Here is a 16,996-nt window from a genome sequence, read left to right on the forward strand (position 1 = left end):
CTGATAAATGTCATTACTGCATTCTTGTCTTATATATCTTAACATATTTTGTTTTATATTTGTTTTTATTTGTCTTAAAATTCTTCTGCTAGATTAGTGATTCAGCCTTTCTGAATCACAGACTCTGTTGAGAACCCTGTTGAGGAAAGCTCAGCCCTCTCAGAAAATGCACGTGTCCACACTAGATAGGACCTTTGGGTTAAATTGGGGTCTGTCTGGAATATGCACTCAATATGTAGAATTAAGTTGAATAACACCTCTGATAACACCTATCCATTCAGTTAGCTTCCTGAAATTTCTGGGACCTTCGGTGGGTTTTAGACAGATAGTACAAATTTTTTTTTTGAGGAAGATTAGCACTGAGCTAACTGCTGCCAATCCTCTTCATTTTGCTGAGGAAGACTGGCCCTGAGCTAACGTCCATGCCCATCTTCCTCTATTTTATATGTGGGACGCCTACCACAGCATGGCGTGCCAAATGGTGCCATGTCCGCACCTGGGATCCGAACAGGCGAACCCCGGGCTGCCGAAGTGGAATGTGTGCACTTAACCACTATGCCACCGGGCCAGCCCCTACAAATTCTTTGATTTAAGACCAAATCATCTGGTGTATACCTGAAATATGTATGTTCTGAAATATGCAGTAGGAGCTATGAGAGAGTAGGTGCTGCCTGTGGGGACTGCTCACCCGCCTCAGCCGTGGTGGGAACAGGATCCAGAGCCCCAGGACAGGAATGTGGTGTGGGGTTTCTTGGTATTCAGTTAAAAACGGTAATATACGTTTGTACGTCTGATTCTAAGGACACACATATTGTCCCTCCGTATTTACACTATTGAAGACACACCTTTTAGCACCTATCATACCACACCAGAAACATTTCCAGTTGATTTGGGTTAAAGCAATTAAAAATTCATGGTCATCTTCAAGTTTAATGTTGCTGAAAATGACTTTGTATTTGGAACCAGAAGACCTTGTTTCAGGCCCTGGCTTCATCACTGCTAGTTGTGTGATTTGGGCAAACCATTTCATCTTTGTTCTGAGTTTGTTCATCTGTGAAATGCAAATAGAACCAGAACATTTTTAAAATATGGGAATACTAATACCTTTTTCACAGGATTATAGGAATTAAATGTGAAAATCATTTCTGAAAGTACTTTTTACAAAAGGAAGAGAGATAAGAAAGCAAAGGATCAGTTTCAACCAAACAAAGGGTATTCAGAAAGAAATATTAAGAGATGAAGGCAGAAAAAGTAGGTCTGTAGCCTTATCCCTGTGTTAAGCTGATTTGATTGTTGTTGCAAAAAAAATCAATTGAAAACATTTCCCCTTGGTGTTAGAGTGAGTGCACTACCTGTCAATAGAACTTGTAACCTTGGCTTCTCCATCTTGGTTCTTTCAAGGTTTCCCTTTTGTGACTGAATACTTGAGCTGGACTGAGAGGAACAGGAGGAGCAAGCCTATGCAGTGATTGGAGATAGACCGGGAAGGGAATAGTTTAGGGAGCGCATTTTCTGGGCCTGTGTGCTAAACTGCATGCTGGGGCTGGTGAGGAGGTCATTTATACATGATGAATTGTTTTTCATGGAAAAGATGTGTTGCGTTAGCTTGTTTCTTCTCAGTCTGAATTATTCTGTCTTTTCTCCTTCTGAAAATAATTTTGCATTTCAGATTCTTACCAAAACCTGTTATTAAATTATGATATGGTAGTGTTTCATCCTTTAAGCTTGCTCACCTTCTTTTTCCAGTGTAAAGAGAATGGTGCTTTTACTGTGCTTGTTGACAACTACGTAAGGGAGGAAGAAGGCACTGGCGTTGTACACCAAGCTCCTTACTTCGGTGCTGTGAGTAGTATAATCTTGCAGATGTACTTATGAGAAGTCAACATCAGTGGCCACTGTGCCGTGGCTATGGGTGTGGCTGTGTGTGTGGTGTTCCTTACTCTTGTTTAAACCATGGGGTAGACCTCTTTTCCAGATCACTGCTCCCGAAAATGGCTTATAAAACTTGCATGTGTAATTCCTTTTCACCCTGACCTGGTTTCGGAAAATAGTGGGCTGAATCCTGGGTGTTGCCAGGCATTTAGTCTTTCTGAAAGGCATGCTATGTTTTCATTCATTCACGCTTTACGTCCAGTCCTCTTGCTCTTTATGGTATGCATTCTGTAGAGTCATGCAGTCACCACGACCGTCAGTGCCGAAGGGTTCCCTCACCTCCACTGTGTTCTTGACTAAATTTACTGCATGATCAGAAGGGAGAATCTGACCTCTCCTCAAAACTGTATGGTGTGGTTAAATTGAAATTTTTCCCAGAGTAATTTTTCTAAAGATGTAATCCTTTTAACATAATTGTATGTGAATAAAACAGAAGAGCATAAGGGATTAAGGGCACACATTTCAGAGCAAATCAGACCTCACCTTAAGTCACAGCCCTGCCACTCACAGGCAGCCTCTGAGTCAGTTACTTGGCCTGTCTGGACCTCCTTTTCCTCCTCTGGAACATGGGTGACAGTACATCCTGTCTGGTGACTGTAAGGGTTCAACGAATCACCTGTGAGGAGCGTTGGGCACAGCGCTGACGCTGTAAGGTGTGCACAGTCACGGTGCCAGTGCTGCCCCCACTGGGGACCTACCGCTCCTCTCAGCTCCACTGTCTGTCCTGAGAGGGCTGGTGCTGGCTGTCTCTGTGCTCCTTTTGTCTTTGTACTTAACCTGTACAGGGATTTTTACTAGGAAATCTTCAAACATACACAGGAGTAAAGAAAATACTGTAATAAATTCATATGTTCACATCATCCTGCTGCATTAATTATCAGCATTTTGGGAACTCCATTTTATCTGTTTGTTCCCTCTCCCCTTCTACCACACCTTTTTTATTTTGGCTGGAGGGTTTTGAAGCAAATCCTCAACATCATGTCTTTCATCTGTAAATACTTCACATCTCTGACTGATAAGGACTTATAGTTTTAATATAGCCACCATGCCATTGTTATACTAGATAAAATTAACTGTTCCTTAATATTACCTAATACCTGTCCATATTCAAATTGAGTGGAAGCATTCTTGATAAACTGTTTATTGAGTGTTAGGAACTAGTCAAATTTCAGTTATTCATAGTAGTTTTAGGGTCAACGGTATGGTTGTGCCACTGATGATAAATAATAAAAAGATAACTTCTTGGTTTTGAATTATAGTTTAAGTTTTCTTTTTAAAATGTAAATATCTATCATGTGCTATAGTAATAACTCATATATTGTCCTGAATGACAGGCAGGTTAATGTTGTAGAAGATCAGGTCTTTAAACGGCATTTGGTGACATTTTCCGAGAGACCCTCCATGTGGTAGCTTTGCCATTGCTGCGCTGTGACTTCTCCAGAGTCTGTACCTCTGCATGACTGTCCGCCTGTCATTCTGGCTCTGTTCAGGAATGCTGTTCTTAGCTAGTCTATGTGGGCGTGGCTGTTTGCTCTACACTAAATGGTTCAGATTGCTGGGCTTCGGGGCTTGTCCTGTCTGTGTTGTGCAGGTGTGTTTGGGTCTTCCTTCATGGCCAGGCTGTCACTGCCCTTGCTCTTAGCACATCCACATCACACAGGCAGCCTCTCAGCACAGTGAGACTTGAACACTGGCCCCGGTGGAAGCATATTGGCTTTCCAGTTTGTCTTGGCGTAAAACCAGAGTGTGGTTTCACTGTTCAGCCTGAGACAGTCCCTTTAATTTTAGCTTCAGGCAGCATAGCACAGCAGTGAAGACCTTGGACTCTTAGAGTCCAACAACCTTGGAGCCAGGCATTGCCACTTTGCAGCTGAGCTTTTTCTTTGTGCCTCAGCTTCCTCTTCTGTAAAATGGGGGTAGTTGCTGGTTTGTTCGAGGGGAGCACATAGTTAAAACCTAGTGCACCTGTCTGCCTTCCTCGCAGGATCATCATGGAGATTAAATAAGCTAAGTAATCAAGCGTTCATAGCACATTATACGTGTTTGCTAATTATTGTTAACACTGCTCAAAATGTATTCCTGCAGCATTGTAGTGTGCCTGGGTAAACTACGCTGCCTGGGGCCCGTTGATTTATTTGTAAAGTGAATACTTCGGATTTAGATCAGTGTTGCTATCCTTTCGGCCACTCCTTGGCAGAATGCAAATCCAGGTGCACATCAGGCATCATGCAATATGTGCTAAATAGGTCCTTCCATACGCCTCCATGTGCTTCTGCTCTGTGCATATGTGTATGTGCCTATATGCTGCGATTAGAAATCAGATTTGATTTCGCTTTAATACGTGCATGTGTGTCCTCTCTCTTCTCACTTAGTAGACACTCTGCTGTATGTAGGGGTCTGTGAAGTAACGGCTGGGAAAACTGGGGAGGTGACCTAATCCCCTATCCAACTGTAGGGCTCTGTATCTCTGAGTGGTCCTTGAATTCACTTCAGTTGAGAAGATAACTAAAGGTATTACATTTACATGTCAGAATACTGAAAACTTGTCTTGTAAGTCTGTCACCTCCTGTACACTCCTGTCTGTACACTCCTCGCTCCCTGCACCCACACTTAAACTGTTTTGTTCTGCCCTCCGTCCCCCTTGCCCTTCTCCCCAGGATGACTATCGAGTCTGTATGGACTTCGGCATCATTCAGAAAGACTCTCTCCCTATTTGTCCTGTGGATGCATCAGGCTGTTTCACAGCGGAAGTGACAGATTTCATGGGACAGTATGTAAAGGTCTGTATCTATGTGACATAGAAAGGTGTCAGTTTTGTCATACTTCTTTCGTTAATCAGTTTTTTATTAAATAGCTTCCATATCTGGGATTTTTTTTTTTCCAGGAAGTTGTTTTTGTTTTGTTTCAGCACAGAAAATTAAAAGGACAGACAGATGTTATCTGCTGCATTCTGAGGGTCTAGTACGTTCGAAGGAATCTTGCTGTAGTTTGAAGGGTAGGGATCAGAAAAACTGGGCTCTGATTTGTGGCTCATGAAGCAGCTTTGTGACCTTGGGGTAATCATTGCTGATTGAAAACCTCACTACCTTAAATGGCATGAAATGTACCTAAAGATGTGCAGCGGCTAAAATATAGACCGAATATTTTTATAATACTTTTGTTATTTGTGCCTTTTGTTTATAGAAAAAGTATCAAAATAACAGATTTTAGTAATATACTCAATTATCTTGTGTTACTACATATTGTAGGTTATTTTGATGGCTAGATTTTAATTTTTTAACAGGATGCTGACAAAAATATCATCAGGACCCTGAAGGAACACGGCCGACTCCTTGTTGCCAGCACCTTCACTCACAGCTACCCTTTCTGCTGGAGGTGAGAAGACATGAAGACTGTGTTGTAGCTAGAGCCTCAGACTTTTGGATGCCCTTAATATGTGTGCCCATTCCACCAATTTGTGGTTCCCATCTCATTTGTGTCCTTCAGAGTTAGTGTATGGAAACTGCCTTCTTGTGTGAAGGAGAATTGTGTGGATACATACAGTTACCTCTTTCCTCAGGAGTTGGGCGAGAAATACAGACATATGCAAATAGGTTTTGTATTGGGGCCATATGTGTTTAGCATGCGACATATCTCTAGAATTTTCTAATGGAATTTAGTGAGAAATATAATGTGACATCAAGTTTACTACAAAACCATACTGCTGTGGTGTGGGTGAAAGTGGGGTGCTCCGTGGCATCATGTTCTGTTCCCACGTTTCCTCTGTGTTGAAATTGACATCATTTCTCAGACAGCTGTCACACCAGCAGGACTGTTTTCTTCCTTGTCTTCTATTACTAGCTTTTGCCTTTCTTGGCATTGTGGAGGGAGGTGACCAATACTGAGGACATAGACATTAGTATTTGCAATAAAAGTAAATATTAGCAGAAAGCCGAATAGGTGGTAGTGATGTCAGTCTTACCCTGGGCACCTGCATCCCTCAGTCTCACCAGCCACGTCTGCTTTTTCGATTCCCCAGGTCGGACACTCCCCTCATTTACAAAGCAGTGCCCAGCTGGTTCGTGCGAGTGGAGCACATGGTGGACCAGCTGCTGAGGAACAATGACCTGTGTTACTGGTGAGCAGTAAGATGTGTGTCTTCGTTGTGTCCTTTGTCACGTAGTAAGTATTGGTTATACTTCCCCCCAACTGTAATAATTTTAATAGCTAACTTTTATTGTATATTGTGATAATAACTTTTTTATTCTGTATTTTCAGGAACACAAAATAATTTAAATAATATTATGTAGTAGAAGTAGCATCCTTCTTATGGTAAAGCTTATAACGGAGCGTTTTTCTTTTTTAAAACCCAGTGGAAATAAGAAACTGCCATTTATTTGATTTGCAGAATGGAATAACTTTGGGGAAAAATCTGGCCGTACTCTTGGAGTTCCTTAGCCTTAAGTAATAATCATTATCAGGATAAGCATTTATGTTTGGAGTACCTACAGAGGCCCTTTACGCTTCCACACTGGACACTAGTTGAGTCTCTAGAGGACAGTGGCATCTTGTGCACCCCCACTTTGTGGATGAGCCTGCAGGGACGAGAGCCTCACTTTCCTCAGCTGCTGTCTGACCCACGGAGGGATGTTACTCAGCCGCTGAGTGCAGAAGCAAAATAAGGCTGAATGTGTGTGTTCCAGGAGAATGTTTTTCACTGGGAGTTCTGAGGGTGATCACTATGTCTTACTTCCCACAGAACCCAACTCAACTTAAAAACTGCATTTGATTTTGGAAGAATGAGGAGAATCTCAGAACAGTAAAAAGAAATGGTTATAAACTAGAGCTTTCTGTATTTCCTAGAAAAATGACCCTGATTTCTCAAGAAAAAGTAGTTTTTCTGCTTTTGTACCAAGGAAGCTCTTTAGTTCCCCTAACGTGTGAAGTGCTGGCTGTGGAATATTAGTGTGCTGGCCTCGTGTGGGTGCAGGCCTGTAAACTGACCCTTATCATACTGTATGGTAACCACGGTGCCTGAGAGAACAGGGTCTTTGGGAGCCTGGGGGCCCCTGACTCAGTGTTAAGCTTGGGAAGGTTTCATGCAAAGCCAAGCCTCAAAGGATAAGGAGCCATTTACCAAGTGGAGGCAGTGGAATCCTGGGGGCGGGTGGCAGAGGGAAGGACGGCTGTGGGCACAGGCAAAGGCATTAGGTGAAGAGCTGCCTTCTCAGGAATTTGCCTCACTGCTGGAGCCTAAAGTGCCATGCCAGGGGGACCTCAGATGAGCCTGCGGAGGCGGCTACCTACCAGCTACAAGCAACATGACCTGTGTGGATTCTTAATTAGTAGATGACGGGGAGCCCTTGCTAGTGAGTTTCAGTAGAAACTGTTGTGTGGCAGATGGCCTGAAGACCAGATCTGAGTGGGACCAGGCTAGCCAGCATCATGGTGACTGGTTAGAGGACTGTGGCAGTCCTGTGGTGGAGAGCGGGACAGGGAAGCTGTGGACTGTGGGGTTTCCCATTACAGAGTGTCTTCACTGGGATGAATTCACAGCACATACAGCCACTGTGGGTCGTCTGGTGCTGTCCATGCAGAAGACGTTCTCCCAGGAGCGAGCTCAGCACTTCCAGAACGTTAGGTCCACAAAGCATTATACAAAGGCTTATGCCGACCTAATTAAAAGTTTACTTACTCATATTCTTACGTGATCACTTATCTGACCTGTTTATTGCAGGGTCCCGGAGTTCGTGCGAGAAAAGCGATTTGGAAATTGGCTAAAAGATGCACGTGACTGGGCGGTTTCCAGAAACAGATACTGGGGCACCCCTATCCCACTGTGGGTCAGCGATGACTTGGAGGAGGTGAGGCAGGGAGGTGCTTCCTGGGGTTGGTTTTTGCTGAAGCACTTCATTTGTGCATCTGAGTATGAGGTAAAAGAATATGATTTCTTTTTTCTCTATCCCTTTCTTATTTCGTCTGTTTTTTTCCTCTTTATTCTTTCCTAGAATCATGACATAAATAAGAATATGTTTTTAATTAATTTTTACTTTACTTTTACTTATAAATACTGTTTTTAAAATTTCCCTCTGTATAAAAGTGAAGAATGCAGTTTTTGTCAGGTAAATCCACACAGTAAATTGTTTGTGTTATGTTGCTCTGATCTTTTTCTCCTTGTGAGCTATTATGGAAAAAACAGAGACTCCAACCCTGCACTGAGTCTTAGAGTGTTAAACCAACTGTATAGTGATGAAAAAGGAAGACTTAAAAATAAATTACCACAGCATTGCAGACCTTTAATCTGTAAAATCCAGCGGACGTGTGAGTGTCTGTATAAATATATATACAGGAGTAAAGATGTATTCCCACAACAGAGCCTCTGTCCAGCGCTGAGAGCGTTAGAGCAGTCGTGAGCCACAGCAGCTCAAGGAGCTTGGTAAATCCCCAGGAGGGACCGGAAAGGCAACAGTAAAGTAGCTGAATCAGAAGACTTTTCAGTACTGAACAGGAGGGGCCTAGAAAGAGGCCGTGGGTGTTCACCAGGCAGCAGGAACCCCCTGGGTGAGAACCCCCAGCAACTCCTGCTGGTGCAGTCAGGCTGCATGGGCCTGTCAGAGGGCTCCCCTGTTCCAAGTGCCCCAGCTGGGCCATCTCTCAGCCTTCTTACCTGGACATCAGCCTAATGTCTTGTGATCGGATTACTTTGATCTGGTCCATACAGTAATCTAGTTCATGCTTTGAATTGGAAAGAGTCCAGCTTAAATAGCCAAATTCAAGTGCCAGGAAGAAACTAAGATGCCTTAGAGTAATAATCTAGGCGTTTCACCTTTGCTGGTTGTTTTTGGCAGAAATTTGGACGTAGTAAACCCTCAAGAAATACTTGTTGGCATGATGGCCATGAAATCCTCTCCATGTAGGGACTCTGTGTGATATAGGGCAGGTAACAAAGTAGAGAAGTCTGCTCCCCTCCTCAGATAGCAACGTGCAGTCTCTGGTGAGTGTGAGCCAGGTTGGTGATAACTATCCTCCAGCCCAGGCTGGTATACGAATGAGCTTCTAAAGAAGATCAAAAGTTTCTAAAACTAAACAAGAATGCTGCAGAAATTAACTCTGTGTGATGTTTGTATCTGAGGCCCTCCCACTTTCTAACTTTGTTTTAACAGGTAGTTTGCGTTGGCTCAATGGCAGAACTTGAAGAACTGTCAGGAGCAAAGATCTCAGATCTGCACAGAGAGAGGTCAGTTTGTGAGGGATTCACTTCAGTTCTTTCCTTCAGAGAGCGTTGGGCTAGGTCCTGGCCATTAAAGCATGGTCTCTGGAGCAGATCATGGAGCTACACGTAGAAGTCAGACGCTAGTTTGCTGAATTACTTTGTTGATGACTCATGTCATATGGAGGAAAGGTGGCCCCTGTCTGTAAGTTACTTGTCAGGACACTTTGGTGTATAACCTTCCAGGCCAAGCACTCAAGGTGCCTTCTTTTTTTAAAAAAAAAGATTTTATGGGGCTGGCCCCGTGGCCGAGTGGTTAAGTTCGCGCGCTCCGCTGCAGGCGGCCCAGTGTTTCGTCAGTTCGAATCCTGGGCGCGGACATGGCACTGCTCATCAGACCACGCTGCGGCAGCGTCCCACATGCCACAACTAGAAGAACCCACAATGAAGAATACACAACTATGTACAGGGGGGCTTTGGGGAGAAAAAGGAAAAAATAAAATCTTTAAAAAAAAATAAAAAAAGATTTTATTTTTCCTTTTTCTCCCCAAAGCCCCCCAGTACATAGTTGTATATATTTTAGTTGTGGGTCCTTCTAGTTGTGGTACGTGGGATGCCGCCTCAGCATGGCCTGATGACTGGTGCCATGTCCACACCCAGGATTCTAACCTGTGAAACCCTGGGCTGCCAAAGCAGAGCACGCGAACTTAACCACTTCAGCCCTGGGGCCAACCCCATCAAGGTGCCTTCTGAAAGCCTGTGACAGCCACCGATACTTCTGTTTGCAGGGGCATACCATAGAGCTTGTCAGGGCGTTCTGTTTCCTACTGGCAGTTAGACCAGTAGGTTCTGTTGTGCTTATAATTAAGAGAAATGGCTACTTCTCTGTTTATTAGCATCGACCATCTGACTATTCCTTCCCGTTGTGGGAAGGGGTCGTTGCATCGCATCTCTGAGGTGTTTGACTGCTGGTTTGAGAGCGGCAGCATGCCCTATGCCCAAGTTCATTACCCGTTTGAAAGCAAGAGGGAGTTCGAGGAGGCATTTCCTGCAGACTTCATTGCTGAAGGCATCGACCAGACCAGAGGATGGTAAGTTCCTTGTTCTTGCGAATGTTCTCTTGATTTTGTTTTACGCAGCAGGTTTTTTTTTTTTTTTATTCTGATTTTTTTATTTTATTTTTTATTTATTTTTTTATTGAGTTATTGATAGGTTACAATCTTGTGAAATTTCAATTGTACATTAATGTTTGTCAGTCATGTTGTAGGTGCACCACTTCACCCTTTGTGCCCACCCCCCACCCCACCTTTCCCCTGGTATCCACTAAACTGTTCTTGGTCCATAGTTTTAAATTCCTCATATGAGTGGAGTCATACACAGATTATCTTTCTCTCGCTGGCTTATTTCACTTAACATAATTCTCTCAAGGTCCATCCATGTTATTGCAAATGGAATGATTTTGTTCTGTTTTGCAGCTGAGTAGTATTCCATTGTATATATGTACCACATCTTCTTTATCCATTTGTCTGTTGATGGGCACTTAGGTTGCTTCCACGTCTTGGCTGTTGTAAACAGTGCTGCAATAAACATTGGGGTGCACAGGACTTTGGGGATTGCTGACTTCAGGCTCTTTGGATAAATACCCAGTAGTGGGATGGCTGGATCGTATGGTGGTTCTATTTTTAGTTTTTTGAGGAATCTCCATACTGTTTTCCATAGTGGCTGCACCAGTTTGCATTCCCACCAGCAGTGTATGAGGGTTCCTTTTTCTCCGCAACCTCTCCAACATTTGTTGCTATTAGTTTTAGATATTTTTGTCATTCTAACGGGTGTAAGGTGATATCTTAGTGTAGTTTTGATTGCATTTCCCTGATGATCAGCGATGATGAGCATCTTTTCATGTGCCTATTGGCCATCCGTATATCTTCTTTGGAGAAATGTCTGTTCATGTCTCCAGCCCATTTTTTGATTCTTTATCAAAGAATCAAAGAGAGTTCTTTATATATTAAGGATATTAAGCCTTTGTCAGATATATGACTTGCAAATATTTTTTCCCAGTTAGTGGGTTGTTTTTTTGTTTCAATCCTGTTTTCATTTGCCTTGAAGAAGCTCTTTAATCTGACGAAGTCCCATTTGTTTATTCTTTCTATTGTTTCCCTTCTCTGAGAAGGCATGGTGTCCGAAAAGATCCTTTTAATACTGATGTCAAAGAGTGTACTGCCTACGTTTTCTTCCAGAAGCCTTATGGTTTCAGGTCTCACCTTTAGGTCTTTAATCCATTTTGAGTTTATTTTGGTGAATGGTGAAAAAGAATGGTCAATTTTCATTCTTTTGCATGTGGCTTTCCAGTTTTCCCAGCACCATTTGTTGAAAAGACTTTCTTTTCTCCATTGTATGCCCTCAGCTCCTTTGTCAAAGATAAGCTGTCCATAGATATGTGGTTTTATTTCTGGGCTTTCAATTCTGTTCCATTGATCTGTGCACCTGTTTTTGTACAAGTACCATGTTTACGCAGCAGGTATTTTACTGAGCACCTAGCATCTATCAGATGGGTGCTGGGGAGATTGTCAGACAAGACAGGCTCGCTCCTACCCTCTGCTCCTCACCACCAAACATCTCATTGAAGTGTCTTTGGAGTAGGAATTTTTCACTGGAGTAGGACAGTAGTTTTAGAGTTTGAATTATTTCACTTACATTTTGGAATATAGAGATTTGTTTTACTGGAAGATTAAGTGATACAAAACACAATATGTGTTCTTAGCTTGTTTACTTCAAATAATTTACTCAAATGTTTAATGAGTATTTACATACAAGATAATGAGTTGGGTGCTACAGATTTGAGGAATAGTTGGGAATGTGCTCAGATGTTAAAGCTAGCCTCATAAAATTAACATTCTAAAAAAACGCAGATTTTAAAAAAGGGGGGAGATTGTGGTATTGGTTTTATCTGGTGACTTATTTAAAGCAGTACTTTCATCCTCTTAATTAGAAAAAGGTGAGTTACCGTCTCTTCATGGATAAGCTTGGCCAACCCGGGTTCCAATTTTGCTTTCATTAGTAATGTGCCTGCAGGAGTGTTTAAGGAACGCTGGGGTCCTTTTCTGCTTTTGCAACTTGCGTTCATCACAAACTGATTGAATTCCAGCCTTAATGCTCTGAAGTGTTCTATATTCAGCTTCTAATCCATTCATCTGTAGAAACAGCTACCAGGCACAAACCCTTGTTCTTAGAGAGGCCACATGACTCACCAGTAGGTTGTTTCTCGGAGGAGCGGCGGCATCTGGCAGCTGTTGAAAGCCCTCCTATGGGTCCCTGTGTGCACACTGCCTCCTTCCCCTTCCCTCAGCCATGGGCTGCCTCGCTTAGGCACTTGCGTCCTCCTCACCTACCTTTGGAGGAAGGGATGTCTGGTCTCCATCTTCATCAATTCACATCACATAATGTTCTTGGGGTGCAAAATCAGGTTGGAGGTGACACAAGCAAGCTTCCTGAGACAGCTTGCAGGGCTGTGATGGACCTCTCTTAGGGAACAAGTTGGCAAGTAAAGTAAACAATATACATGCTCTCTGACAGAAGGAAAATGCATTCCTGTTGCTGTAGTCTACCTTGAACTTTGGGATGAGAGTGCTCTTTGCATCTTTTGTCATCAGACTGTCCCATATGACCTTGTGCTAAAGGCAACACACATCCTTGGATTTTCAGCCCAGAATTTGTGGGAGGTCCTGGGAGGCCATCTGGGCCTGCCCTGCCTTGTGGCTGCCCAACTGGTTCCCCAAGGAGGGCAACAGTACTGTCCTCAACTTCTGGGAGTCAGCCTCTCACTCCAGGCCTTTATTTGCTTTAAATAAAGCACATTTTGTTTTTTCTGATCAGAAGCTCTAATGTGATTGATCTGCAGTGGGTCTGCCTATGCGTAATTTTCCAGCACTCCCCAGGTGATTCTAACGTGTCACCACAATTAACGACCATTGCTTTAAGGGAATTATCAAAAAGTGTAACTGATCTAAAATAGAAATTCAGTCCGATAAGTAAACCAGTGTTTTTTCGATGCTTGGACTCCTTTTCTGTTTTTATTGAACTATTTCTTGGTGGTTTTTTCCAGGTTTTACACCCTGCTGGTGCTGGCCACGGCTCTCTTTGGACAGCCACCTTTCAAGAATGTGATTGTGAACGGACTCGTCCTGGCCAGGCAGGTCACGCCCTTGTGTAGTTGTGAGTTCAGTTGCTGATCCCTTGGTTCTTGCAGCCATGTCCTGGCTGGATCTAACCACTCCTTGTGACAAGAGGAGTTTAGCAACGCCCCAGCTCATCCCTATTCTTTCTTCCCTCTGCTTTTATATTTCTGCTGCTCTTCCTTTTCATCCAGCTCCTGTCCCGTGCACTTCTCCATCTTCAGCATTCCGTCCTCCCATACTCTGCTATCTCAGGGAGAAGGGCTGCTCTGAGAGCTGAGCCTGATGGAGGAGGAAGGGGAGCACATGTGTCCCAAGACACTGCTAATGATAACTAACAGTCGTCATTTAGAGTTTTATGAAGTGTTTTGCTTATAGCTCGTATTTAATCTGTATGCTGGTCCTTTAATTGTAGATTTTTGGTGTCCTCTTTTCAACCTGAGAAAACTATGGGTTCTAGAGGTTTCTAGTAGTGTAGGGGAGTCTTATTTTTCCTTTGCTTCTGTTGCCTCTAGTCATTAAAAGTAAAAACATAAGTATATAAAAATAAGAAAATAAGACAAAATGTTTACACAGATACCCTTCTCTGTGTGCCGAGCGAGGAGGAGGATGTCACTGATGCCATGCCAGGCCCTGCGGGGAGCATTCACACATCTTCACTCATTTAATCCCCAGAACTGTTTGAGATGGGTCTTTTACTTGTCCTATTTTGACAAGTGAGAAATTTGAGGCACAGAAAAATTGAGTAACTTGCCCAAAGTGACACGGCAAATGAGTGGTGAATTCAAGTTCTATACCCAGGCAGTCTGGCTCTACAGTCTCTGCTTTTTTTTTAACTGAAAAATTTATTGAATTGTAGATTTGCATGCAGTTGTAAGACATACTAGAGACCTCCTGTGCACTTTGTCCCGCTTCCCCTAGTGGTCACGTTTTCGAAACTGGAGTTCGTTATCACAGCCAGGCATTGATGCAGCCCATCAGTCTCCCTCCGATTTCCCCAGTTGTGCGTGTGCTCCTTGCTCTGTGTAGTTAGTTGCATGCAGCATATCATGTGTGTGGCTTCCTGTATCCAACAGCATCGTCCAGATCCTGGACCATTTCAAGATCCCAGGATCCCTCTGTGCCCTTTTATATCCACACCCACGCCCTCCCACTCTTCCACCCTCATCCCCAACCCCTGGAAAGCACTACTCTGTTCTCCATTTCTGAAATTGTGTCACTTCGAGTATGTTATATAAATGGAACCATACTGCATGTAGCCTTTGGGGATTGGCTTTTTCGCCCACCATAACTCCCTGGAGAGCCTTCAGGTGGTTGAGCGTATCCATGGTTCTTTCCTTTTCAGTGCTGAGCAGTGCTCCTTGCGTGGGTGACCTGCAGTTTGACCATTCACCTGCTGAAGGACATTGGGGTTTTTTCCAGTGTTTGCTGACTGAATAAAGCTATGAGCTTTCATTATAGGTTTTGTGTGAATTTAAGTTCTCATTTCTCTAGGATGAATGCCGAGCCTGTGTTTTTAACTGTTAACAGTGGTGTCTTCCTGCTTCCAACTTCCTGAAGCTTCTCCATTGATTCACCACAGTATTCAGAAAGCTTACAGATATTACAAAACAACCTTATTGTGCCTTAACACTAGCTTGTATCCCCTTTGCATTTATGTATTTCAATTTGCAAATAATCTGTAATCATATATAAACTGTGATGTTGACTTTGTTCATTGGCATCTCCCTTTTGTTTTTCAAGTGATGGCCAAAAAATGAGCAAACGGAAAAAGAATTATCCAGATCCACTTTCAGTCATCCATAAATATGGTGCTGACGCCCTCAGGTACAAACCACTGCTGTGCCTTGTGTGTATTTGTCATTTTTTATCTAAGCATCTCTCATCCTTTTACTCATGTTCCTTAGATTTGGTTTATAATTAGTTTTTCAAAAATATGTCTCTGTTATATGGAGAGTTACGTTGGTATGGTGTTGACTTTAAACCCCCAAGGTGGTTTTCTAAATAATAAAGCCATCTTCAAATCTGGAGATGTTTTGGAGGACAAGACCTATATTGGATCTCCTTGAGCAGCCCAGGTTTTCCTTGCTAGTTGCTGGTGCCTCCGCCTCACTCCCTCGCCAGGTTCCCCATCTTGTTGGTGTTAGGGTTCTCTTGCATCATTTATTTCAGTTTTGCATTTACTCCTCAAAAGAGCCATAGGAGGTATATTTATAGTAGAGCAAATAAAAAATTAATATTGAAAAGTTTTTAAAGAAATGTGAGCCACTGCTTGAAATAGTCATAGTCGTTGAACATTGATCACAGTGTCCGGTTAAAAGGAGCCAGAGAGATCTTGTTCAGCATCTTCCTGTTGTGGACCTGGAGATGCCTGAGGGCTGAGGCCAAGGCCAAGCACATTCACAGTCACCTTGTTGCCCAGGAGCAGTTAGCGGTGGGTCCCACGACCCCCAGTTATCTGGGAGACTCACCTTGGCATTGCTGACAACTTAGGCCGAATAATTTGTTGTGGTGGGGGCTGTCTTGTAGGGTGTTTAGCAACATCCCTGGCCTCTGCCCTGCCTGCAACCCCTCTGAGCCAGCCGACAGAGCACACGTGGCGGCTCCTTGTGAACCCTGGTGTCTGCTTCTGGTGTCCTTGGAGAAGGCATCCTGGCCCCCTTCCTCTTGGTGCTGCTGCACTGAGACTGCACAGGGTGTGCATCTAGGTTGGTCCAGTGCCGAATTTTGGTGTGGGGTTACAGCTCCCCTTTATACTTTGCTAGGTCTCTTATACAAAGTACAAGCTTGGCAGTTTCAAATTGACCGTTAGGAGAGTATTTATAATTCACCCATTTTATAGAAAAGAGTCTACTTTTGGTGTTGCCCTTCAGCGTGTCAAGTGATAATATTTGGTTTGCTGTCTACATTCCTGTTCGGTGTGATTTTTCTCCTCTTCCAGATTATATCTGATCAACTCCCCTGTGGTGAGAGCAGAAAACCTCCGCTTTAAGGAGGAAGGTGTGCGTGATGTTCTGAAGGACGTGCTGCTCCCGTGGTACAACGCCTATCGCTTCTTCATCCAGAACATCTTGAGGCTGCAGAAGGTGTGGGCTGCGGTGCTGTGTGGGGTGGGGTGGGGTGGGGAGATGGACAAGCAAGCCCTGTGGGTGGGGGTTCAGAGCCCTTGCGGAGGCTACAGATGAAGATGCAGCCGGCATCTGGGGTCTGTGCTGGGCCTGGAACATGAGGCCTCAGCTACACGGTCTGGGCAGGCACTCACTTCTGGAGGACAAAGGAGCCTCCTTTGAAGAGCGGAAGACTTGCACTGATGATTCACGCAGTCAGCCACTTCCCCGCCTGTGGAGCCAGTGGGGGTGGGGCACGGGGGAGCTACTCTCAGAGGGGGACCTGGGAAAGGCTGCCGTAGACCTGGTCAGGGAAAGCCTCTCCGTGGGCACATTTGGGCTGAGACTCTGAAGGTGAAAGAGAGTCTCAGTGGGTTGTTAGGATGAAAAATTGTGATTGTGATGATGTGAAAGTGCCTTCAGAGCAGTCAGCTGCTCTGCTCTGGACACAGGCTCCAGCTCAGGCTCTTAGATCGATCGGGCGAGTCAGCTCTGCCACACCCTACCAGCCTTGTGGGGATGCTGCCGGAGGGGTTGGGTGAAGTGGGCCTTCAGGATCAAGGAGAAGTTTGCAAAGGAAGAAGAAGGGGTAGGAT

At 43.9% G+C, this 16,996-nt stretch overlaps 1 protein-coding gene across 1 annotated transcript in view; it reads left to right on the forward strand.

Moving 5' to 3' along the window:
* The window catches only part of IARS1 (isoleucyl-tRNA synthetase 1), a 79,409-nt gene that overhangs the window by 25,158 nt on the left and 37,255 nt on the right, over window positions 1-16,996 (forward strand). The window contains exons 10-19 of the mRNA XM_001491121.7: window positions 1,747-1,842; window positions 4,590-4,712; window positions 5,216-5,307; window positions 5,951-6,049; window positions 7,649-7,775; window positions 9,075-9,148; window positions 10,018-10,212; window positions 13,224-13,310; window positions 15,037-15,120; window positions 16,235-16,379. Of these exons, the coding sequence (XP_001491171.3) occupies window positions 1,747-1,842; window positions 4,590-4,712; window positions 5,216-5,307; window positions 5,951-6,049; window positions 7,649-7,775; window positions 9,075-9,148; window positions 10,018-10,212; window positions 13,224-13,310; window positions 15,037-15,120; window positions 16,235-16,379 (1,122 nt within the window). The remainder of the gene's footprint in view (window positions 1-1,746; window positions 1,843-4,589; window positions 4,713-5,215; window positions 5,308-5,950; window positions 6,050-7,648; window positions 7,776-9,074; window positions 9,149-10,017; window positions 10,213-13,223; window positions 13,311-15,036; window positions 15,121-16,234; window positions 16,380-16,996) is intronic.

Source organism: Equus caballus, chromosome 23 (assembly GCF_041296265.1).
Source record: "Equus caballus isolate H_3958 breed thoroughbred chromosome 23, TB-T2T, whole genome shotgun sequence".
NCBI classification, from domain to species: Eukaryota; Metazoa; Chordata; class Mammalia; order Perissodactyla; family Equidae; genus Equus; species Equus caballus.